This window comes from Pavona decussata, unplaced genomic scaffold (genome assembly GCF_977016875.1).
Source record: "Pavona decussata unplaced genomic scaffold, jaPavDecu1.1 SCAFFOLD_114, whole genome shotgun sequence".
In the NCBI taxonomy this organism is placed as follows: Eukaryota; Metazoa; Cnidaria; class Anthozoa; order Scleractinia; family Agariciidae; genus Pavona; species Pavona decussata.
In genome coordinates this window covers 1,979,761-2,001,411 of record NW_028145528.1, presented here as the reverse complement: position 1 = coordinate 2,001,411, position 21,651 = coordinate 1,979,761, and the positions used below count along the sequence as shown (strand labels likewise).

Genomic DNA, 21,651 nt, shown 5'->3' with positions numbered 1-21,651 from the left:
CTTTCTTTAATACACGAACAATTTCCGGATCAAATGGTGTACGGACGTGACCAGCATATCCGTGTCATTTCCGCTTCATTCAACACTGTGCTCATTAAGTTCCGCTAAATAACAAAGGTAAGCGGGGAGTGGTTCGTGTTAAGAATTCAAACCGAAAGTGCGGTGCGAGCCCGTATTAAGTTGTTTTATCCGAACAATATAACTACATAAGTATGACAGGATAAACATTTGACGCTCCAGTGCAGGGGACATCTCCATCATCATACTCAAGGATGATGTGATAATCTGGTCTCAAATGAGGATAATGCGGATAAGTCTGATCTTACTATTTTCCTGTTGTTTACACCGTCCCTCGGGACGTTGCATTGTGCAAACGGTGATAAATCATATTTGGGTTCCATTCGGGGTTCCATAACATAAACAAAGGATAGCAGCGATCTGAAAACTTAGAGGAAGAAGCATATGTCCCCACGATCTAACCGGAGGTGTGCGTATTGGTTGCGCGAATCGAGAGTTTTAAGACATGCGAAGGCAAATATTTGGCAACGTTTCAAGTGGTTGTTGTAACCCCTGACCTTTCGTTTTCACGCCTGGGTATAGCTGTTGCTCCGTTACATTTCAGTACTGGTCTTGCTAAAACAATACTAAATGCACGTACTCCTCGCAAGTTACTAGGGAGCTTAAGCACAGTCGTTAGTGAGCCACGCACGGCAACCGGGAGTAGAATGTTTCCTTTTTCGCCGCATTTTTGCTCCTCACAACGGACAGGAAAAGCTCTTGAGTCTTGTTGATGACTGTGGTTTGACGTTACAAACGCGATGACGTGAAAACGCTCCAAAAAGGGAAACATTCAATTTCCGGTTGCCGTCCGTGGCTCAAAGACGTGTGTGCTTAAGCTCCGTACTTCCTATGGCAAACGTAACTCATAGTGGTCCATAGTCGTAGTACCCGTGCGGTCAGGCTCGGTAAAACAAAAGAAAAAGCCGGCGAACCCTTGAACTTGGTGACCGTCACAAACTTAGCGCCTCATTTCAACGCAAAGTTTATACTAATGCGATTTCACCCCGGCTAATTTTTATAAACAGATAGCACATGTTCTTGATCAACTAAATATCTGTTTCCAGAGCTCGTCAAGCTTATATTCATGCCACGTGCAAAGGGAAGGGAAGCCCAATCCAGACCTTAGTTCTACTCGTCGTTCAGTTCCACGTGTGGGTGTTTGTACTTCGCCCCATGAAACGTGTTAAGACGAGCTGTATGATTGCAGGAAAACTACTTAGAAAGTTGATATTTGAAAGAGTAATCTAATCTGGTCTAAATGAAATATAAATAAATGTAAATTGTTACAGTCAAACTTTTTCACGGCATGAGTGGAGGACAACTGAAAATAACTGAGGGCACTGATGTGCTCTGGGGTTTCGTGGTAAAATGAAATTTCTACACTGCTTCTGCCAGTCCTATCACGGGGTTCTTTCATTGCTCAAAAACAATCCCAAAGTGTTTCAAGGAATATTCTCGGCTAATATTACTTATGCAGTACCAAAAAACAAGTGTTTCCGCAAGGAATGGCAGCTGCAACCGCGTGAGCCTTTTAAAGTCATCTTGCTGTTTTCCTGTCAGAAAAACATTCGGGTTACCTCTGGTAACGAAAATATCACTGGTAGTTTCACTTTGATATGTTTGTGTCAGCCGTTCACAGATCCGATACTCTTTCCGCCATCTGCGTTCATAGGAACACAAAACAGTTCTACTGTGATGCTCTGTTTCCCTGGTCACTTTTTCCTATCGGAGTAAACTATCAAAACGAACTAAATCGAACAATCCCTTTACGATTCGTTTGTAGTTAAATAACTAGTGCACACTCGATAGTACTTAGGACTCATTACATATGAAACGTGCTGAAACTCTGGGAGAGAAATATCTAGAAAAACAAAAACCACTATAAATACTGGTATTTAAGTAGACGTGAAGGAAATAACATTAGAAACATGCTTGATAAATAATTTATTAGCATAAATTTTAAGCGTCAATCGAAAACACGAATAATAAATAAAACCTCTGTAAGCTGCAATTGTGATTATGATTGTTTCAAATCGAGATTACATTCGTAAGGAAACACGCAATTTCTCTTCGACCTATAGAGCTCTCTGAGCGACAAAAATTTCAAATAAAGAATGGCTTAAAAGTGAAAATCGCTGGAATTCAGCGAAAATAATATACATGTATTTCGTTCTCCCCTCCCCTCCAAAAGGAACAAAACACAAAAGATGTACCATTGATGGCGGCAGTGTAGTTGCTTGTAAACGCACAACTTCCCACACGAATTCGTACACTCAAATTGTGTTTTTGTTTTGATTGTTGTAGTACAAGAAATCATGAATTAAAAGTGAGTTACCGATAACCAATCAGCAGAGATTAAAACCTCAAACAAGAAAACTGACCACTCACAAAAGGCGCTTTCCTTGTACCATTTGATTGACAGCCGCCGCGTATATTACATGTCATCTGATTTATGCATGGCTCACACGATTGGCCAGCTCTTCAGAGTGTCTTCATTAGCTTCGTTTATTGGTTCTGGTAATAGCGGGGAAGACATGTCACATTTCATCTGTCAGCAAAAGAAATCAACATCAAATCTCTTGTTTCCAACCTCAAACGCTTTGTAGCCAAATGTAGTTGTAATTTTATAACAGAATTCAAAGGCCAAATGTTCTTCTCTTTGGTCGTAGCATTGTGGATGACCTATGGCGTTGCGGGTAAGTAATTTCGAAACGCACTGCGCGGCATTTACATTTGCATTAAGCACCGCAAATGTTTCTATACTCGTGAGGCCGTAAAGTTCGTTCACCGCCTTAGCCCAGGTGATCCCCGGGTGGGAATCGGAGGTTGCAAATCGAAAGAAGCGAAGGTTGAAGTGACCAAACGGATAAGCAGTCTCGGTGAAGCGTGAGATGAGTCGTAGATGATACCGATTGTTTTGAGAGCAAAGCAAGTCAAGCGCGGCAGCTGCTCATACAATTGTTGTGCTCCTGTGTACTCCATGTTAATTCAATGAGACTCAGTTGTGCGTTTTACGTCTCGATCGTAAACTGTCTGGATCAAATAGGGCTTTATGCTAATGTTCTTTTGGCAACTTTGCAGTACTGTATTGTTATGTCTATACTTTAACTGTTTACGTTTCTTGGTGCAGAAAATTCAACGTTAATGGCGGACGAACATTGCGAACGCTGAAACCGCAAAGCAGCCCGACACCCATTTATATAGAACTACCGATGGTGACTGCCAAAGATTGACAAATTACTGTCAGTTGCCTTTGCAACTGTATTTTAAGAAAAAGCAATTTTTATCTGTTTAGTCACCATCCCTTTGTTGGACAACTTAAGGAATTTTTTTCCCAAATTATTCAATGTTACTGAGGGGGTCTTGTAGCTCGCTGTTGTTCTGTAGTGTAGAATAGCGCAGAACAGATAGGCATCAAAACAACTTATACCATTCTCTCCCTCACTCACTGAATCAGTGAACGACTTTGGCGTACACTTAACATTTTGTTCTTAAACCTTCCCGTTTAGCAAGAGATTTGATTAAACTCTCACTAAAAATGTCCTAAACATATTATTTCAGGCTCAACTGTGGGTCCCTTCGTTCCCCTCCGCTTTATCCAAGAGCCCACTGACACAGTAGCCCGGAAAAATGGACCCGTTACGTTGAACTGTTCGGTCGAGGGTTCATCTTCTCCAACTGAAATAACGTGGGAAAAGGACGGACAGCGGATCAATGCAGATTCTAGAAGAAGAATAGGATCCAATGGAGCATTGCTTATCAACAAGATAATTCACAACCGGGAATACAAACCTGATGTTGGAGAATATCAATGCTTTGCTTCAACCCCAGTGGGAAAGATAGCTAGTCGCAAAATACATTTGGATGTCGCTGGTAAGACATAAATGGAGATGTTGTTTGTTAGTCTCTATTTTTGTTTCAGGTAAACTAAATGGCGTGATCTTGAAAGCTCTTGTTTCGGACAGATTGCATTGTTGAATCGCGAAGTTTCGATGTCATCCCCGCAACGCTAGAGATTCATATCCGAACACCGCGTTTTTCCGGCCGCAATTTTAAGGAGGACTGAGAGTTACGACTCGAAAAGTGGACCGTTGTGTTGATTTCACTTTTTTATCAGAGCTCCAGCAAAAGCGGCGTGAAATGTTGGCTTCGTATGTGTACATTCGCCATCCAATTTCCAGTATTTACTTCTGTACTTTTTTTTTTCTCTCTCATGATCACGCGATTGTTCCTTGATTGCGTGTTTTCTATTTCCATTGACATTTCCATTTCCCTTTTCCAAAGCACGTTTCTTGCGAGAAGAGAGTGGTTTGTTTTAAAACATGTTTACAATCTTTCAGTGACCCAAAATTTTAACCTCTTGGAGAAACAGATCGTTAAACCTTAGTTTCAGAGTTCGATCGTCGTAGATAAGCTGATCGATAATCGTATTTTTCCAAGACCTTCAATCAGTGTTCGTTTTATCTTCTTACTTACAGCCTATTCACCCCGAAGTGTAGTTTTATGTGGCGTAACTTTATAAGTGTAAATATTGCGTCCCTTGATGGTGACCGACAAAGGTTAAGCCTAAGTACGTAAGCTTCTACTACACTTCGTCTCGTTCTACTAATAGTAATAAACGACTCGTTGTAGTATCAATGAACGTTTGTTACCGATAGAATGTTTTGATGAGTACGTTTTTGGTCATTATTTCTCGGTGAAACAAAAGCGAAATGATTCTTTCGTGGTGACGAACGAGTGAAAAAAGTTTTGTCACTCCTGACATGGTAAAAGTTAATACTTGACTCAATTCTGTTTCGATTTGTGTAACTCCATGTGGTGTTGTAGGGGGCTGTTAGCTGCAACACTTGTTATCCGTATTAGTGAAAACATTTTTCTCTTGCTAAAGAATCAAAACTATACTGGAAATGATCTTTAATGCAACGTTTAGTCTTCGAACTTGTGTACACCACGCTGTGAAACAACAACTCGTCATTTAGCCGTGGTCGCATTTATCATTGTGTTTTAAAACACCTTTGACCTTATCGAAAAGAGAGTTCGTTCGGAAATTATTTTCTGGCAATTTACTTGACCTTCGATGCCACGCTCCAAGGTTGGCGACATGGCGCCAAGATACAGTAGAAATTTATTGAAATAATATTCATCTTTGGGGCTTGTCCTTAAACATGGCGGACCCAGTGTTGGCAAGCAAAACAACAACCTTGCTATGATTAGCTCTTTGTCCTCGTGGCCTATAGGAGTCATTTGTGCGTTGTCGAATATCACGTGCTCGTGAATATTTATTTACATATGCAAGGATTCAGGTTTCATTATTATCTCTTTTTTTTTTTTAATAATAACAAATGATTCAAACGAAATACAACTCTGGTCTCAGTTTACACTAAGCACCAAGTGATATATCAAGTTGGTTGTCAATCTATCTATATACATAAGCTGTAAAAAAGAGTGAACAATTCAAACATTTGTACATTTGGAATGCTGGCAGTTTTCATGGTTTTTATGACAATCAATTTGAAGACCTTCCTTCTTCTGTTTTGAAAATTCCTCAGGTGGTTCCATATTGCAATTTGCTTTGACACTGAATGTTATGTTACATATTTCATTCACCTTTTCAATAACCACCTAAGCAACAACAGTTGCAGCTTTCAAGATTGTGTTTAAAACTGTTTTACAGTTGCAGAATTGCTATTTAAACCAATCACCATCATGAATCAGTGATTACTTCCATCAATATTGTAATTTTTCACTAAAACCTGAATTACAAAATAAACTTCCAAGAATACCAGACAGGCAAGTGTATCTATAATATTAGCACCATTTTTACAGACTCTAAAGTGAAAAGTACTTAAGATAGACCTTTTCAGACTCAATTTGATATTCGGCAACGTACAAATGACTCCTATAGGCCACGAGGGCAGGTTAATCGAAATGGTCTTTCAAAAGCATGCATCTTGTAAGATGTTAGTCACATTGCAAGGAGCTTGCAGTCGGTATTTTGCAAAGCCGTCTCAGAGTCTTGATTTCTTAAAAATTCAAGACTTAGGGCTAGTTATTTGATAAACAGAGTCTAACTTAGACTGCGACTTAAGACAATCAGTGGGCCTCTAAATCTGTCTATAAGTGGTCTATTTTAAGTAGCTAAAAATGTTTCTAGTCTGGAATGCAAGCCTTCTTATTACCATCAGTAGCATACAATGTTTAGATATGACTGTTGGCAAAGTTGAAAATGGCTTAGAACATAGTTTTGTTAAACACCGTCTAAACTGTCTTTTACTAACTGACCCTGAGAGTTTAACCTTTTTCTGTAAAGGAAACAAGAAAGCCATAAAGGCTTATTAAGTGGCCTCATTTACGGTATGCTGAATACTATGCTGCTTAGATTTTTTAGTCATTCCCCTCAGCGACATTGAGCTTACTGAAATAGTTTGGAGTCATGGTCCCTATACCTAACCTTTTGAAGCATTTCATAAGTTTTGTATTTTTGAGTTAAGTTTAAATTTTGAAAATTGTTTGGAGCCTTTGGAGTGGTTGGCTTTGAAAGGCAAAAATGAATCTCTATTTAGCCCTTATGTGGATTCAAGCCTGAGACTTTCAGCTTCACAGCATGCAACTCCCAACTGGGCAACTTCTGCGCAACTTATTTTTTGTTATTTAATCATCATCTTCAGGTGTCAAAACATCTGTCACCCGTGGCACACAAGTTTAACAGCTAAATGAATTCATACCAAAAAAAAAAATGCACAAACAAGCTCAGCACATCCTCAGGCATTTCTCCATTGTCCATTTCTGTTAACTTGGACCACAATCTCAACCTGCTGATTTTGCTCGAGGCTTTCAACACGACTCTTTTCTGACCAAAATACAAAATATGAAGTCTATACATTGATTTTGTGTTCATGTTATTGGATAGTGAGCTTGGGCTGTCACTGAATTACCTGGTATTTGGTAGAAAAAAGAAAACAAAACAGTTTTCTCTGCCCTGACTGGGACTCAAACCCACAACCACCAGATTGCCATGTTTTGATCAAGCAACACCTGGAAGTCTGGGGTAGGTGACAGACACAAAAAAATACAGAAAAAGAAAACAACAACAAAGAATGGGTATCACCAGAAGCAGCGCAACGGCTGCTTAAAAACATCTTTTTAGATATATATACATCAAGACCTACAGGATAACTTTTATCATACTGCCAGAGATTACAGAATTTAAGGAGCTTAAGGAGAAGGAGAATTTAAGGAGAAGACAATAATTGTAGGTCACTGACTAAGTTTTCGAGACAATTAGCAGAATATGAAATTTAGAAGTTTTTCCTTGTGGAGCTCATTGTTGCCATGGTAACCACTATGATGTCACAGTGTGCCTCAAGGTGACGCCACACAACAGAGTTGTAAAGATTCATAGTTTGTCTATATTACAAGCTGCCTCAAAACTCAGGCTAGCATGAAATCAGTTTTGGATTGCATGAAAAGAAATGTTATTTACTAAGGTGAAAATGTGCAGCTTCATATTCATTTTTTGATTTTTTTTAATGCTCAAACAAAAGAATTGATTCCAGAACACCAAGGAAACTGTAACAACTGAATTCTTTCAAATGAAGAATGAACCCCAACCAGTTTTTCTGCTTCCATCAAACAAAAAAGGAAATTATTTGAAAAAGTCAACCCAACTTTCTAAAATTGGATTTACTGTCTCTTAAGATATACTAGCCAACCTTAGTCAAAGACATCTATTTATAGTTTCTGTACACTATAACCATAATAGACACTTTTGAGAAAATTGGACCTGTATGTTGAAGCTTCCATAGATACAAAATAATTAATATAGTTTATCCTATTCAAACCAATGCAAAAAATTGACAATATAGCCCCTTGAAAATCATACATGTTCGGTTTAAAGGTTTTGGAGAAACGCCACAGTACTTAATAACTCGTTTTTTGATGTTACTGTTTTTTGTTTTTTTTGTTTCTGGATCTACAAGAATTACAACATTCAACTGCTACATCACCATTTTATGCCCCTGCTTGTCTAGCCTCTGTGTTTTGAGAGTCACATGCAATCATCTTGTTATCCTGAAACAGAAGGAAAAATAATTACACGAGTTTATAGAGAAGATGAAGCAGTTATTTCTGCTAAAATAAATTGACTGTTGATTGGTTTCAGTTGGTTAACCTATTTGATTCAAAATACAACTTCAATAGTTTAATTGACGCAAATTTGCAATAGTAAAAATGACAATAAATTATTTGTTCTTTTTCCAGTATTAATTTTGTTGACTGTACACTTTATACAAATTAACTTTTGTATAAAGTCAAATTTGCATTGGTTTAATTATTACTTCCTTTTGTCACTACATAAAAGGTATATCCAAGAAATTCCTCCATGAGCCTCAAAATACAACAGCCTGGTTAGGATCAATAGCAAGATTTTCCTGTCAGCTCCGTTGTGCTGTTCCTCCTGCCACAATAACGTGGGAAAAAAATGGAATGCCACTGAGGTCTGGTCATAAAGTAGAAATTTTGGACCAAGGAGTACTTCAAATTAAAAATGTTCAGAAGTCTGATGAAGGAAGCTACAGTTGTACTGCAAGAAATGTCGCTAGAACGCGATACAGCCAGGCTGCTAGTCTCACCGTGCAATCAGGTTTGTATAATTGAAAACAGTTTTTGCCCAAGTTCATTGTCATGTCATGACAAAGCTTAACTGTCCTTCAATAAATTAATGTAAGCAAACTCTGTTTCTAGCAATCATACACAATGAAGTCTGAAGGATGTCATACATGCAATTTTGATGCAGATTTTTATGAAGGGCAGGTCTATGTACTGGGGAATGTACTTGGGAACAAATAGCATTTCTCACGGTTCTCTTTCACTACCATTTTCCCATTTGAGTATTTTTCAGTGGAAGTTGTGCTACATCGGCAGGCTTCTTTTACGGGTCATAGGTCATAACTACAGGTCACTGCACATGATAATTGTACATAAACAAGCTAAGCAAGGTCTACTAGGCCTAAACTCTATACTAAAAGGCTAATTCAGGCCTGGGGTACGCTTACCCTGTTGGTTACATGTACATACCAGTACAACAGTGATTTGTGGAATGTGACCTGTAAACAAGACCTGTCCTTGCAACAGTCATCACCATACTAAGCTTAGCAACCATTTTTTTGTGGGCAAGGGAGCAATTTGGAAACTGGTAGTTTATGTGCCCAGCAGTGGTCAGCATGATGGCCCGTTTACCTGTACCATGACAGTACTCAGAGAACTTTAAGACAAGGAACTCATCTATTTAATGGGCCATTTTACCTTCCATGAAGTTAAGGCTAATTGATTTACACCCATAAAACTACACGTAACTGGCTCTCATTTTGCAATATTGACAGAGGTGAAGGATGTAAGTGAAATGATAACATGTCGTTATGTATAGTGTGCAATATGTCAGGGTTGCCACTATCAGGGAAAAACAAGGCCAGGTCAAGGTCAGGGAAGAGTCAGGGAATTTTACATCAAGTCAGAGAACTTCTAAATCCTAACCCAAAGTCAGTGAAAAGTCAGGAAATTTGATTTTTTTTGGCTAGCCACTGGGTTTGCAAACAAGTTTCCTTGCTGGCAGTGGTAAGGTTGTTTCAAAAAATTATCTGCAATGGGCTGATTTCTGTGGCTTCATTTTTAGTTTTACTGCCTTAGGATTTGTCTTTGGTAGTCATTGAAAGTGTTTTGTGATCAGTAAATAGTCAGGGAATTCTTTGTTATTCTGATGAGTGCCAACCCTGAATGTTAATGTTGGGTTTAGTGGCAATTAAAGTTGCCTAGATAAAAAAAACACCATCCTACTGGAAGTACTTTGGATTTCAAAGTGTGATAGTTGAAAATGTTGCCTTCTGTTGTAGAAGAAAAGAGAATCTTTTTCATTGCGGTTTGAAGGATTATTAGCTAAAGTAATTAGGGCCTATATTTAGAAAAAGTTCATTGAGGCAAAGCTTAACTATGTTTCACAAGCTAAGGACAGATGCATTCAGCCATTATCAAAATGAACATGTTGTTTTTATACTAAACAAGAACTTGAAATGTTTTGCCCATGAATAGGTGAATGATTCATCAGCTTCCCAAAATGCACAATGCACAAAATGCCCGTATTCCCTTAATTTGACCCTTGATATGTGGACTTCCAAGCACTCTGATACAATATGTTAATTAACATAACGTCATCACAAACACTTCATGTAAAGAATCCTATACATGAAGTTAAGACATTTTTTTCAAGAAAAGATGTTGCAAAGACGCAATAGTACCAATATTGTCTAGTTCATGAAGGTGATAAATCACCATAAAGGCAATTTTAAAAGCAATGACCCTAAGATTACTTGAGGGCATGAATATTTGCAGATAAAGCGCATAATTTATAACCTTGCCAATTAGCATCAATAACATGTTTAACTACGCCTTTCAAAATGTAAAAAAAGTACAATCCTAAAAAGTAGTTCTTTACTGTTGTTCATATCAAGGTAGTTTTAACAGTATTTTCAAATAACTACACCTTTTCACTTGCATGTAAACAATCTAAAGTGTCAAAGTTGCCAAAAATAATGGGTTTTTTTTGTGTTTGCAAGGTGGTTTACTGATACTGTACTGAAACAATGAAATTTGCTTTTGCTGTAAGTGTATGAGGCTTGGAAAAAATTGCTCCAGTCTTGCAACTATTTTTTTTCTTTTTCTGTAATGGTGGGCCAATATCAATACCAAATATTTGATATAATTGATATTGGGGTTTCCCTGAAAAAAATATTGATACTCGAGAAACATGGAGTGTTTTGATACCTTTCAATATTGGTCACGTGAACACAGAAAACAAGAGATTGGTTGTATATTCCATACTCTATTTCAGGGCTTTTTTTTTTTTTTTTCAACAAAGCACAAGTTCTGTAACCCCAAGTATTTTACAGTTCTCTCATTCAAAAACAGTATTTTCCTGTTTATGTTAGAGCTCTGGATACTTCTCTTGACAAGAGTGCCATAGTTAAGAAGCTTATGCATTCACTTCTCGTTTATAGCCTGGGGGCTAACTTGAGTGATGACTTCACAAACATAATGTTCAAAAATTATGGACAGCATCAACATCATAATGACAGTATCGATAATAAAAAAATCAAATGCTGCATATCTTACTCATAGAATAGGTAAAAAAAACTTGTATCAGCCCACCCTTATCCTTCAGGTAAACACTTAAAGTATTCCCAACATGTTACACAAGAGTATTTTGCATATGAGTAAGGGTAGTTACTGGCCATTAAAGTGTATATGACAAAATTTTCTTATTTGCTTGATCAAATCCTCATCTTGTTCTCGTATGAAAATAAAAGAAAAAGCCTTTTCAATTTTTCTTCACATTTGAGGGATATAAGAGGGTCAAATTTCACTTCTGGTTGGGTACAATACCGCGCAAGACAGCATGCTGGAGATAGTAGGGCTGTGACATCAAAACAGGAATGCTAGTCTCCCATGCCAGTCTTTCTATTCATCAGTTGTTTTTCATGCTCGGAGGAAGAAAACTGTGTGGACAAAAATATGAATGGGATTGTTGAATACTCAGAATGAAACAACTGAGGAATAGAGAAACCGCAAAACTAAGTGTTCCAGTGTTGACCTCATAGCCCTACTATCCCCAGTCTCCCATCTTGCAAGGTATTGTCCTAGCCCATGTGCAGTGAGCTAGTAGATTTCTAAAGGTTACTAGCCAGGCGACTCTTGACTCAGTTCAGCAGAGCTCTAATAACCCTGTTGAATGGATCATTAAAACCAAAATGACAATCAGCTTTTCAATTATAGCAAACTTCAATGTTATGGGGAAACTCTTGGCTTGTTTCTTCTGGAATATGTTATTTTGACAGTTAATAATAATAATAATAATAATAATTATAATAATAATAATAATAATAATAATAATAATATGTTCCAACACAAACAGGACCACATGAGCATGTGTACTTTTGTTTCTGCAGCTTCGCCATTACAACTCAAAACGTATCATTAGATAACTCTCCAGCCCACTGTGACTCAATAACTATTGTATCATAGCACTATTTCCTTTGATTAGAAAATTAATTTGAAAATATCTTGGAAATCGCTTGATAAATGCTTATTCTATTTCAAGCTTTAATTGTTATTTTCTCTCTCAAACGTTTTCAGGTTCAGCCATGGACAAAATGAGACTTGAGTTTGTTGGCACACCTCGCAACACTAGTGTGTTCAAAGGAGGCACAACTGTGTTAGAATGTGCTGCAGCAGGGTATCCCACCCCAACCATAAGATGGAAGAAACTGGGACAAAATCCAAGAATTCTCAGCATATCTAATGGGATCAGCAATCTTAAGCTTAACAACATAAAAGATTCTGATGGAGGGGAATATGAGTGTCAAGCAAGTTCTAATGGCCCAACCATTTCCAGAACGGTGTGGCTTTTTGTCAAAGGTACTGGCTCAAAGTAATAATGATCTGCTTTCAATAAATGTGCTTAATTAAATAATAATTATTATGCTATGGCTATTTAATGGATTGATTTTTGGTTGTGCAGCTAATTTTGTGTGGAGGCACAGTGGTGTTGTGGTTAGCACATTAGCCTTTCAGTTTGAAGATCACAGGGTCAGAGGTTCACTACATTGTCATTGCATTCTCTCAGATAAGAAATTTTCCTACCTCTACCCAGGTTTACAATTTATAAACAGGAACCTGCAGCATAATGCTGGAGAAACCTTGTGATGGACTGGCAATCCCATCCAGGGGGTTTAACCAGTAATGATACTCCTTGTTACTAAATGCTCCAGAAATGCGGTTAAACTGCAGCCACATGGGGTCACTTGGGCTCAAAGTGTACTTTTACCTTTGATCTTTCCCAGCTATTTTTATTCAGGAGTAGGAATGTTTGTCCTACATTTGAACCCTGTGAAAAATGATCATTAATCTTAGGTTAGGGGAAACAATGTTACTGATACAAGGGTTAAATTTTGTATTGAGAAAGAAAACTGCACAAATGTTTGTTAAGTCAAAAGTCATATGTGGAGTACTGTGTAACTAATAAGGCCTAAGAATACAGCTGCGCTTTGTACCAATTCTGTTCACAAAACAGTAAACTTTAGAGCACTTTTTCCTGACTAAGCATATCATTATCTTTTAGCAACCCCTCAGTTTACAAAAAGGCCTCAAAGTTTCAAATTGACGACAGATGGGCCCATAGTACTAAAATGTGGAGTCACTGGTTCACCTAAGCCATCGTTGTCATGGCTCAAAAATGGTATTGAGCTGACCTCAAACAGAAAAACAAGAATAAGACATCATAATGGAGAAACTGAATTGACAATACCCAGCATAAGCTCTAGTGATGGTGGAATCTACCAGTGCTTTGCAAAAAATGAAGTTGGGAGCATTCAAACCTCTGCAAATGTTATAGTTCACAGATCAGGTAGGGACATTATTTAATCTACTACACAAAGAAAACTAAACTGATAGTTGCAAGAGGAGAGATAGACTTCGATGAAGGGACATGGGAGAGTTTTCTTAATCCTCAAATTTGCAGTAAACTTTAGGTTGCTTTGCAGCACCTCAAAAAAAATTCATTTTTCATAATGATTATGTTTCTTGATCTGTACATTGATTAAAAAAAAAAACAGTTACCCTATCATACAAACTTTTGATTCCTCCACAGAGTCTTTATCAAGAGATAGAGTATGCAGTTTAGTCACCTAACTTGATGTGATGAAATTAAAATAACCTGACAAAACGTGCAATATTAGGTCACTGGTAGCTCATAACAACATAAGAAGAGTGTTGTTAACTGCAGTGAGTGAACACCTCAAGGGCACTGGGCACCTGCTGGACATGTCATCAGTGGTAATCATCACAAGGGAAGATGACCCCCCTCCCCCACCCCACACTCCCCCCCACTTTGAGGGGGAATCAGAGAGACCATTGAGATACAGCTCCAGGCCTCCATCCTAAATTGAGACAGCAGAAACAAACCTCCAACAATCTATCTGGAAATTCATCCAAAAAGGATTTCATGGCATCATTTAACCATTACTTAATGTTTACCTGCCCTTTGAAGTTTGCAGTGGTGTAGAATTACAGTTGTAATCATAGCTTACAAGGAATAAAACAATTACAAGAAAAGTTCAGAAAGTAGTGTGTAATAAATTATTCAACTTTCAGCTATTTTATCTGTTGTCAGTTGTGTGTAAAACAACCCCTAAAAATACACAACTCATTATTTTAACTGAGAAAAACTTATCTGATTTCATCTCAGATAATCAGCCTGGGCCTCCAACCAATGTGGTTGCTTTGCCACATTCCTCATCATCCATTCTCATTAGCTGGAGTCCACCTGTTGGAAACTATAGGATTGCTGCATATGTAGTGCATTATCAGAAGCTTGGCAGTGATACAGAAAAACAGCATGTTGTTGGAAATGCTACTCACAGCTACAAAATACCAGAACTATACGGATATACAAATTACAGTTTGTACGTCACAGCAATAACAAAAATGCTCGGAAGGAAGTCCAAAACAATTGTGCAAAGAACACTTCAAGGCAGTAAGTCATTTGTAGAAATGTTTTGGCTTTAATTTATAACAAACTGAAGCCAGTGTTCCCCTGAAACAATTCTCTAAGTCTTCATAATGACCATGTTTTATTCTTGGTCCTTCACACTTTTACTCCCTACAGCACCCAAACTAAAAGTGAGAAAATATATTCTGAAAATGTCCTGAGAAAATGACTAGAAAAACAGTGTCATAACTAGGAAAGCGCCATTTTGTAGCCTTTACCATAACATTTACACTTACGGTTTTTCTACATCCATTGTGCCCCATGTTACAATGCACGTTTTGCTGGTTGTGCATTGGGACACATTTGTCACATTTTATTTTGCTTTAAGTAGTCAGTTGTGAACAGTTTTCATTATTCAAAAGAAGGGATTATCATACCTTTTTGATCGGAAATCAGCCAAATTATACTTAAGCTTACAAGATGGTTAACGTGACAGCCAGTCACATGACGCATAACAAAAGACATATTTACTTTTGCTACCAAAAGCATTTGTACAAATGCACTTCCAATCTTTCATGCCACCTACTCAATTTTCTGTACAATTTGTGGCCTGGAAATCACCCATGCACCCATCAAAGTCAACATTACGCACCACACTGTTGTATGTAAGAGACTGAACATTGATGTGCTGCCGTCCTAAAAATTGTTGTAAATTGCATGTAACATCCCCTTTTGCTCTTTCCCAATTTCATAAGTTGCACAATTATTTGCAATTTGAATGGTAGCTGAAATTTCACTGTGAAAACAGCCGAAAAATGTTTTACTCGTAAGAGATGTTTAATAAACAAACATCTCAAAGCCATGTTCAGCTAGCAAATGACCCTTTATCCACAGGGTAGGTGTCAGAAAGCACAATCTCAAGAGTTTAACTCTTGAAGTGAAAGGGTTAACACTATTTTGGTTGCATATGGATGTGATTCAGCTAGAAAGCAATTCACACGTTCATGGCATGTCAGATCTGATTTTAACTGTACTTGTCTGCCTTCCACTAGAAAATTGTTTGTTTTACAATACATCATTACAAATCAATGTTACCCATGAATGCAGATGACCTTGTGGTCATGGTCATTTTAACAACTCACAACTCAATGTTACAGTTTTTGTGACCAGCAGAATATATTGTCTAACTCCACATAGGTCCATCCAGGCCTCCTGTAGATGTGAAGGTCACCAGTAACACACCAGATGTAAGTACAAGTACAGTTCAACGTAGTAGGCCTGTACAGATTACAAAGCAACTATGGCAGCCGCTTAAATTCCCAAAGATTTTTTTCTGCTACTCATTGGAACATGAAAATTTGATCTGGAGAACCCTTTGTCAGGAGAGAAATAATTCATCCTGGATCAGCTGAATTAAAAACCAACATTTTGGTCTAATTTTTGATCCGTGTCTGCCATTTGCCGTTAAATATGAGTAAATTTTCTTAGTTTCCATTGTAACACCCTCTTTGCTGATGATATTCTTTTGCTGAATAGACCAAAAAAATGAAACTTTGTGTCTGTAAAAACGACTTGATTAAGGTTTGTGTTGACACTTGTATCAAATCGAAAAAACCCAAACCATGACCAGAGTATTGTACTGCATATCACATTGAGGAGAAACTGAATAATTTATTGTTTCACCCCTAGTTTATGTTGTGCCTAACATCAGAAATTTGTCTTAAAAACAGAGCCTTGATGTTGAGTGGAAACCACCACCAAAAGATTATCAAAATGGCATCATAACCAAGTATGTTATTACCTGCAAAGAACACGGTCAAAGAGGTTTGCCAAATACCTTGGAAGTACCTGGTCATATTCTCCACAAGACAATAAATGGTTTGTCCAAGGGAAAAACTTACAATATTCAAGTGGCTGCAGCTACTGTGAAAGGCAAAGGACGCCAGAGCCCCCTGGTGAATGGAACAGTGCTTCTTCAGCCAACAAATAGTAAGAAAGCATAGCCTCTGTCCTTAAAAACCAGTGTGAAGAATCGGACTTCCTTCTGCAGGATCTTATTTCCCAGACAACTGAGATGTCTTTCTTTGAATGGCTCTCTAGTGTTTTAAGAAGTGTCCCTTGGTTTTTCCCAAGCCTCTTCAAAGTACTACTGTATTCAAATCAATACACAATAGCTATCCACAATCAAAACGTATTGGGAATTTAAAATATATTCATGTACATTTGTTTTGGATGTTGAGTTTTAGGTGGACAGTAATTTTGTTTCACTTAAAACTTGATTGCTATTTTTCTTTTAAACAGTCGTAAGTGCACCAGCTTTATGGATAGCCAAACGAAATTCAAGTTCATTGACAGTGAAGTGGCTTCCTCCAGAGTATGGTCAGGCTGCAATAAGAGAATACCATTTATTTTATGTCCAGCTTCAAAGCAGCAAAACAGAAAAAGGCCCTTTTATTGTTGGGAAAGAACAACGAAGCTATTTTCTGAAGGAACTACGTGAGTAACTTATTGGATACATTCAAGTATTTAGTATCAATGATGGTGCTTAACTGGTATTATTTGTGGAAGTTGTAACAGCCTGGTAATTCATGAGAAGGACTCAATGAGCACTTGATTTAACAGTCACCTGGTCTCCCAATGCTGCAGCTCATACCACTTGGTTTTTGACAATTTAGTTTTTGACACCCAAAACTTTCCAATGGTTTTCATTATTTTCAACTGGCCAATCAATCTTGCTGCCAGAGTTCTCAGGCTCTTTGGCCAGCAGTTGGTTACCTGGAGAGGCTCTGGAAATCAATTGGCTGCCCTGTTAAGGGCTCTACCCTGGACTTGCACAATCCTGTGGTGAAAAAATTTCCAGTGTCCATGCGTGACTCCAGGTGACCAACTGCTGGCCAAAGAGCCTGAGGATGCTGGGTACAAGAATGCTGGCCAATCAGTCAAGATGCAAATTCTGTGAGAGGCAAAAGTGGCAAGTTCCATGGTTACACTCACAGTTCTCCTCCCACTGTCAACAAGATGTTAAAAAGGCCCTATTAACCAAATTAAGAACATTTAAGCTGGTAACAAATGTACTGAGTGCAAGTTGTAGCAAATAGACTCCTGGAATCACTGCTAAAGGCTAATTTACAGGTACCGATTAACTGTAATGAGCGTGAGGACAAAAATTGGCTAATGCTACGGATTTTTGGAATCAACCGATTTTCACCAGACACTACACTAAAACAAAAAAGAAACCAGCCGACAAATTGTAATCCTTAAATAATTTATTGACCAACAGAAAATAAATCATCACATGGATGTAAATTAGCCTTAAGCTGTACAATTTTTGTTTATTTTATGGCCATCCTCCATTATTATTAGCCTATTTTATCATTGTTTAAGTGGGCAATGTTATGCTAGTTCCAGTAATTAAAGCATACCGTTTATTCTCCTGTAGGTCCTGGAAGTGACTTTCTTATTAAAGTTATGGCTTGGGATGGTGAAAGATTAGGCCAACCTGGGGCAGTTTATGCTAAAACTGACAAAGGTATGTAATGTGTTCTACTTTATGCAACAACTGAGCAACCTTTTCAGCAAAACACAATGAAGCAGCCACCCCTTTTGCATCTGGTCTGCAATTTCTCTCTTTAAGCAGTTCCAAATGTGTGTGACAGTCTGTCACAGTCCTTTCCAGTAAACTTTGCAAGGCAAGATGCATGCACAAATGTCTGCTTACTATGACATGGTTTAACACCCCCAATTTCATGTAACTGCGATACGGAAGGTGAAAATGTTGTGAAACATGTCCAAGAAACACTTACTGACTAATCTTTTTCCTTAGGCTGTTGTTGTAACACCAGTTAAGGGTCTTTTCTTTTTTTGGTACCTACAGATACACATATCATTCCTGGTTCAGGAGTTACTCCTGACAGACCACCTCCATCACGACCCATCAATCTGGTGTGTACTGTGGAAAGTCCAACCTCAATCTTATTGACATGGGATAGACCACTGTCTGCTGAAGCGATTGCTTACTACACAGTAACATACCACCTTAGACGTAGCTCTAATCCTGAACCTGTGGAAACAAAAGTTCCTACTGAAAGCATCATTATAAATGGGCTTCGTTCTGGAAAAGATTACACAATCTTTGTTCAGTCTCATTATGAAACTAGCACAAAGGAATATCCTGGTAGAGTTAGTACAACGCAGATACACTGTTCTATTCGACTACATGGTAAGTTAAATGTTGTTGGACATCAGTGTTCTCCCTAGTTTTAAATGCAACATGTAAGCAGTTTTCCAAACCTGTAAAGTAACTATTCTCAATCTCAGCTATTTTCTACCTTGCCAGTTTTACAAGAAACAAGGAAATACCGTGGCTCATGCCAGATGATTCATTTTGTGTTGAACCCTTGCAAACAATTTCTTGTGGCATTCCTGTTTCAGTGCTTTTCAACAACAAAATGCTAAAAATCCATTTACAACCTACTTTTAAAAGTATGCAAACATTCTAAAGTATGAAGAAACATTGAGAAGTACAAGACTAAAACTACACAAACATGCTAATGTACAAAGAAACAAGAAGACTAAAACAATGCAAACGTGCTAATGTCCAGGGAAACATTGCTAGATAAGGCAAGACACCACTAACACCGTACTAACATATTAAGAAGTATCAAGAGGACATGTTTAGCACCATTAACATCATTCAAACCTACTAAAGTATAGAAGAACATTGAGAAGAAAAGACTATACGATAGGCAAGACTAGAAACCTCAATAAGGCTAATAACATTAATATATACAAATGGATCAACTTGCACAGATATATCATGCCAAGATAACTCTAACACCATACAAACTTGCCACAATGTACATACTTCAAGGAGACAAAACCAACACTGTGCAAACCAAGGAAAGACTTTAAATTTTGCACTGTATGGTACAAACATGCAACAAGATAAGGAAGCAGTACTTTTCTTAATCCAAATCTGTTGGATTTTCTGTGTTTTAGTTTGTGGTTCTACAATGCAGGTCAAAAGTGTTGGGACACTTAGCGAGATACTACTGAAATAATCTCCCCCCACCCCCTCCCCCCCAAGCAATGTTGAGATTTGACACTACAACACAGATTTCAACAAAAATACTGTTTATCTGCATCTTCCAACATTGTTTGGGGGGGACGGGGGTGGTACGCTCCAATTGTGACCCCAAAAAGCCAACTTTACTTGGAATACATGATTATTGGACAGGTGTCCCAACTACTTTTGACCTGCATTGTCTGAAAGTGAGTATTTGAAAGAGATCAGGTTTGTGGCCTATTGGTCGATGAAAAGCGGGCTTCTTATGAGAACTCTTGTTTGGTAAGCAAGAAGAACATATTTGTGAACAATATACAAGGAATTTCAATTGCCGCACTTTTCGTATTGTCATATTAGAGTATGGATACGGGAAAGGCGCAACAGGTGTATATCAGGAAAAAGATAGACAAATGAATACCATGCAGATCAGTGAGTCGGGGTAAAAAATAACAACTTGCATGTTCACACTGTTGTAACGCTTAAGAAACGATGAGCTTTATTTCACTTTCAAAGAGTTCAAAACGTGGTGTTTTGTTTATGAAATCGGATATGCCATCCGCTGCCCACAAGGTCTGTTGTTTACATAGAAATCGTGTTATACTGTGAGCGCGCGGCTCTGAAAGCTCTTTAGAGTGTTGTCCTCAATGAGAAAATGGAGGCTTCAGAAAGCCAGAGAGTTGTTTACATTATAACGTACAGTCGCGCAGACACTGAAAAGTTCCGTAGAGAGACGTTTGGCGAAGCGATAATAGAGGCATGGAATAGCTTTAACATTGAAATCTCTCACTGGGTGGTAAGCATGGACGGTCATGCCACTACCGATGCGGATGGCGATCTCAACAAGTACCATTTTCACATGGCGGTAAAACTGAAGAAGAGAGGTAGATGGCTACAAGTAAAGAGATACTTGAGCCAAAAATTCCACATCGAAGTTCATTTCAGTGACCGCCACAATACATATTACAGCGCCTACAAGTATGTCACGAAATCAGACCTCGAAGCGGTTCATTCTGTGGGTCATCCAGACTTAACTACTTGTCCTCGAACGGAAAATGCAATCGCTTCTAACAAAAGAAAACGCAAACTAGGCGGGGTATCGAAGCAAAGAAAGATCAAAGATCCACGGCTAAGTGTTTTTGACGTTTGTAAACTAATTCAACAGAAGTCAATATCCACAAGGCTGGAGCTTGTATGTTTGGCGATGGTTCAAGAACGAGAAGGAAAACGCTGTCTGGCCGAGTTTATAGCAAACCGCGGGAATAAAGCGGTGGATGAAGCATTATCATTAGCGAAAGAATTTTCTCACGCTGAAGAGCAGTGTCTTCGCCTGAAGAAATCGCGAATACAGCTCTTACAAGAATCTAAAGATGCGCCATGCGTGGACGGTTGCGAAGGAAGGTGGTTTGTGGCGGCAAATGAGGTTCTCGACAACCAAGGAATAATCCCCTCGGTTTTCTGCAATGCGATTTATACAGCCCTGTCTAAAGGTCGAGGAAAATTCCGGAATATTTATTTGTATGGAACTGCCAATTCTGGAAAGACTTTTATGTTATCGCCATTGAAAATAATTTATAACACGTTCTGTAATCCAGCAACGGGCTCCTTCGCATGGGTTGGCGCGGAACAAGCAGAAGTCATTCTTTTGAATGACTTTCGGTGGAATCCAACAATAATCGCGTGGGCTGATCTTCTCCAGGCGCTAGAGGGCGATACAATCCATTTACCCGCACCAAAGAACTTTTGTTTAAGAGATATTGAACTAACGCGCGACACGCCTTTTTTTGCTACATCGGATGCCCCGATTGTTTTCATTAGAGCCGGTGCAATAGATCAGACAAACACAAACATGATGGACATTAGATGGTCTTTTTTCCGGTTCTGGAAGCCCATTTCACAGAGTGAACAGCGAGAAATCGCGCCCTGTGGACATTGTTTTGCATGATTCATTCTAGAGAATTCTAGCAATGTTTACATTGCTGACTGACGGCGA

General features: G+C 38.4%; 1 protein-coding gene and 1 long non-coding RNA gene across 2 annotated transcripts in view; one reads left to right on the top strand and one right to left on the bottom strand.

The window, feature by feature from the left end:
* Positions 1–611: 611 nt before the first annotated feature.
* LOC146470132 (uncharacterized) lies at positions 612–8,413 on the bottom strand. The gene is made up of 3 exons (XR_014867046.1): positions 3,853–8,413; positions 884–3,783; positions 612–660 (listed from the first exon to the last, which is right to left on the bottom strand). It is a non-coding gene; the product is annotated as an uncharacterized LOC146470132 (long non-coding RNA).
* The window catches only part of LOC146470131 (protogenin-like), a 32,373-nt gene continuing 13,344 nt past the window's right edge, over positions 2,623–21,651 (top strand). The window contains exons 1-11 of the mRNA XM_085122215.1: positions 2,623–2,756; positions 3,622–3,933; positions 8,420–8,701; positions 12,244–12,525; positions 13,229–13,513; positions 14,354–14,641; positions 15,794–15,843; positions 16,327–16,585; positions 16,898–17,092; positions 18,036–18,125; positions 18,471–18,815. Coding sequence (XP_084978341.1) covers positions 2,708–2,756; positions 3,622–3,933; positions 8,420–8,701; positions 12,244–12,525; positions 13,229–13,513; positions 14,354–14,641; positions 15,794–15,843; positions 16,327–16,585; positions 16,898–17,092; positions 18,036–18,125; positions 18,471–18,815 — 2,437 coding nt within the window. The 5' untranslated portion in view covers positions 2,623–2,707. The remainder of the gene's footprint in view (positions 2,757–3,621; positions 3,934–8,419; positions 8,702–12,243; positions 12,526–13,228; positions 13,514–14,353; positions 14,642–15,793; positions 15,844–16,326; positions 16,586–16,897; positions 17,093–18,035; positions 18,126–18,470; positions 18,816–21,651) is intronic.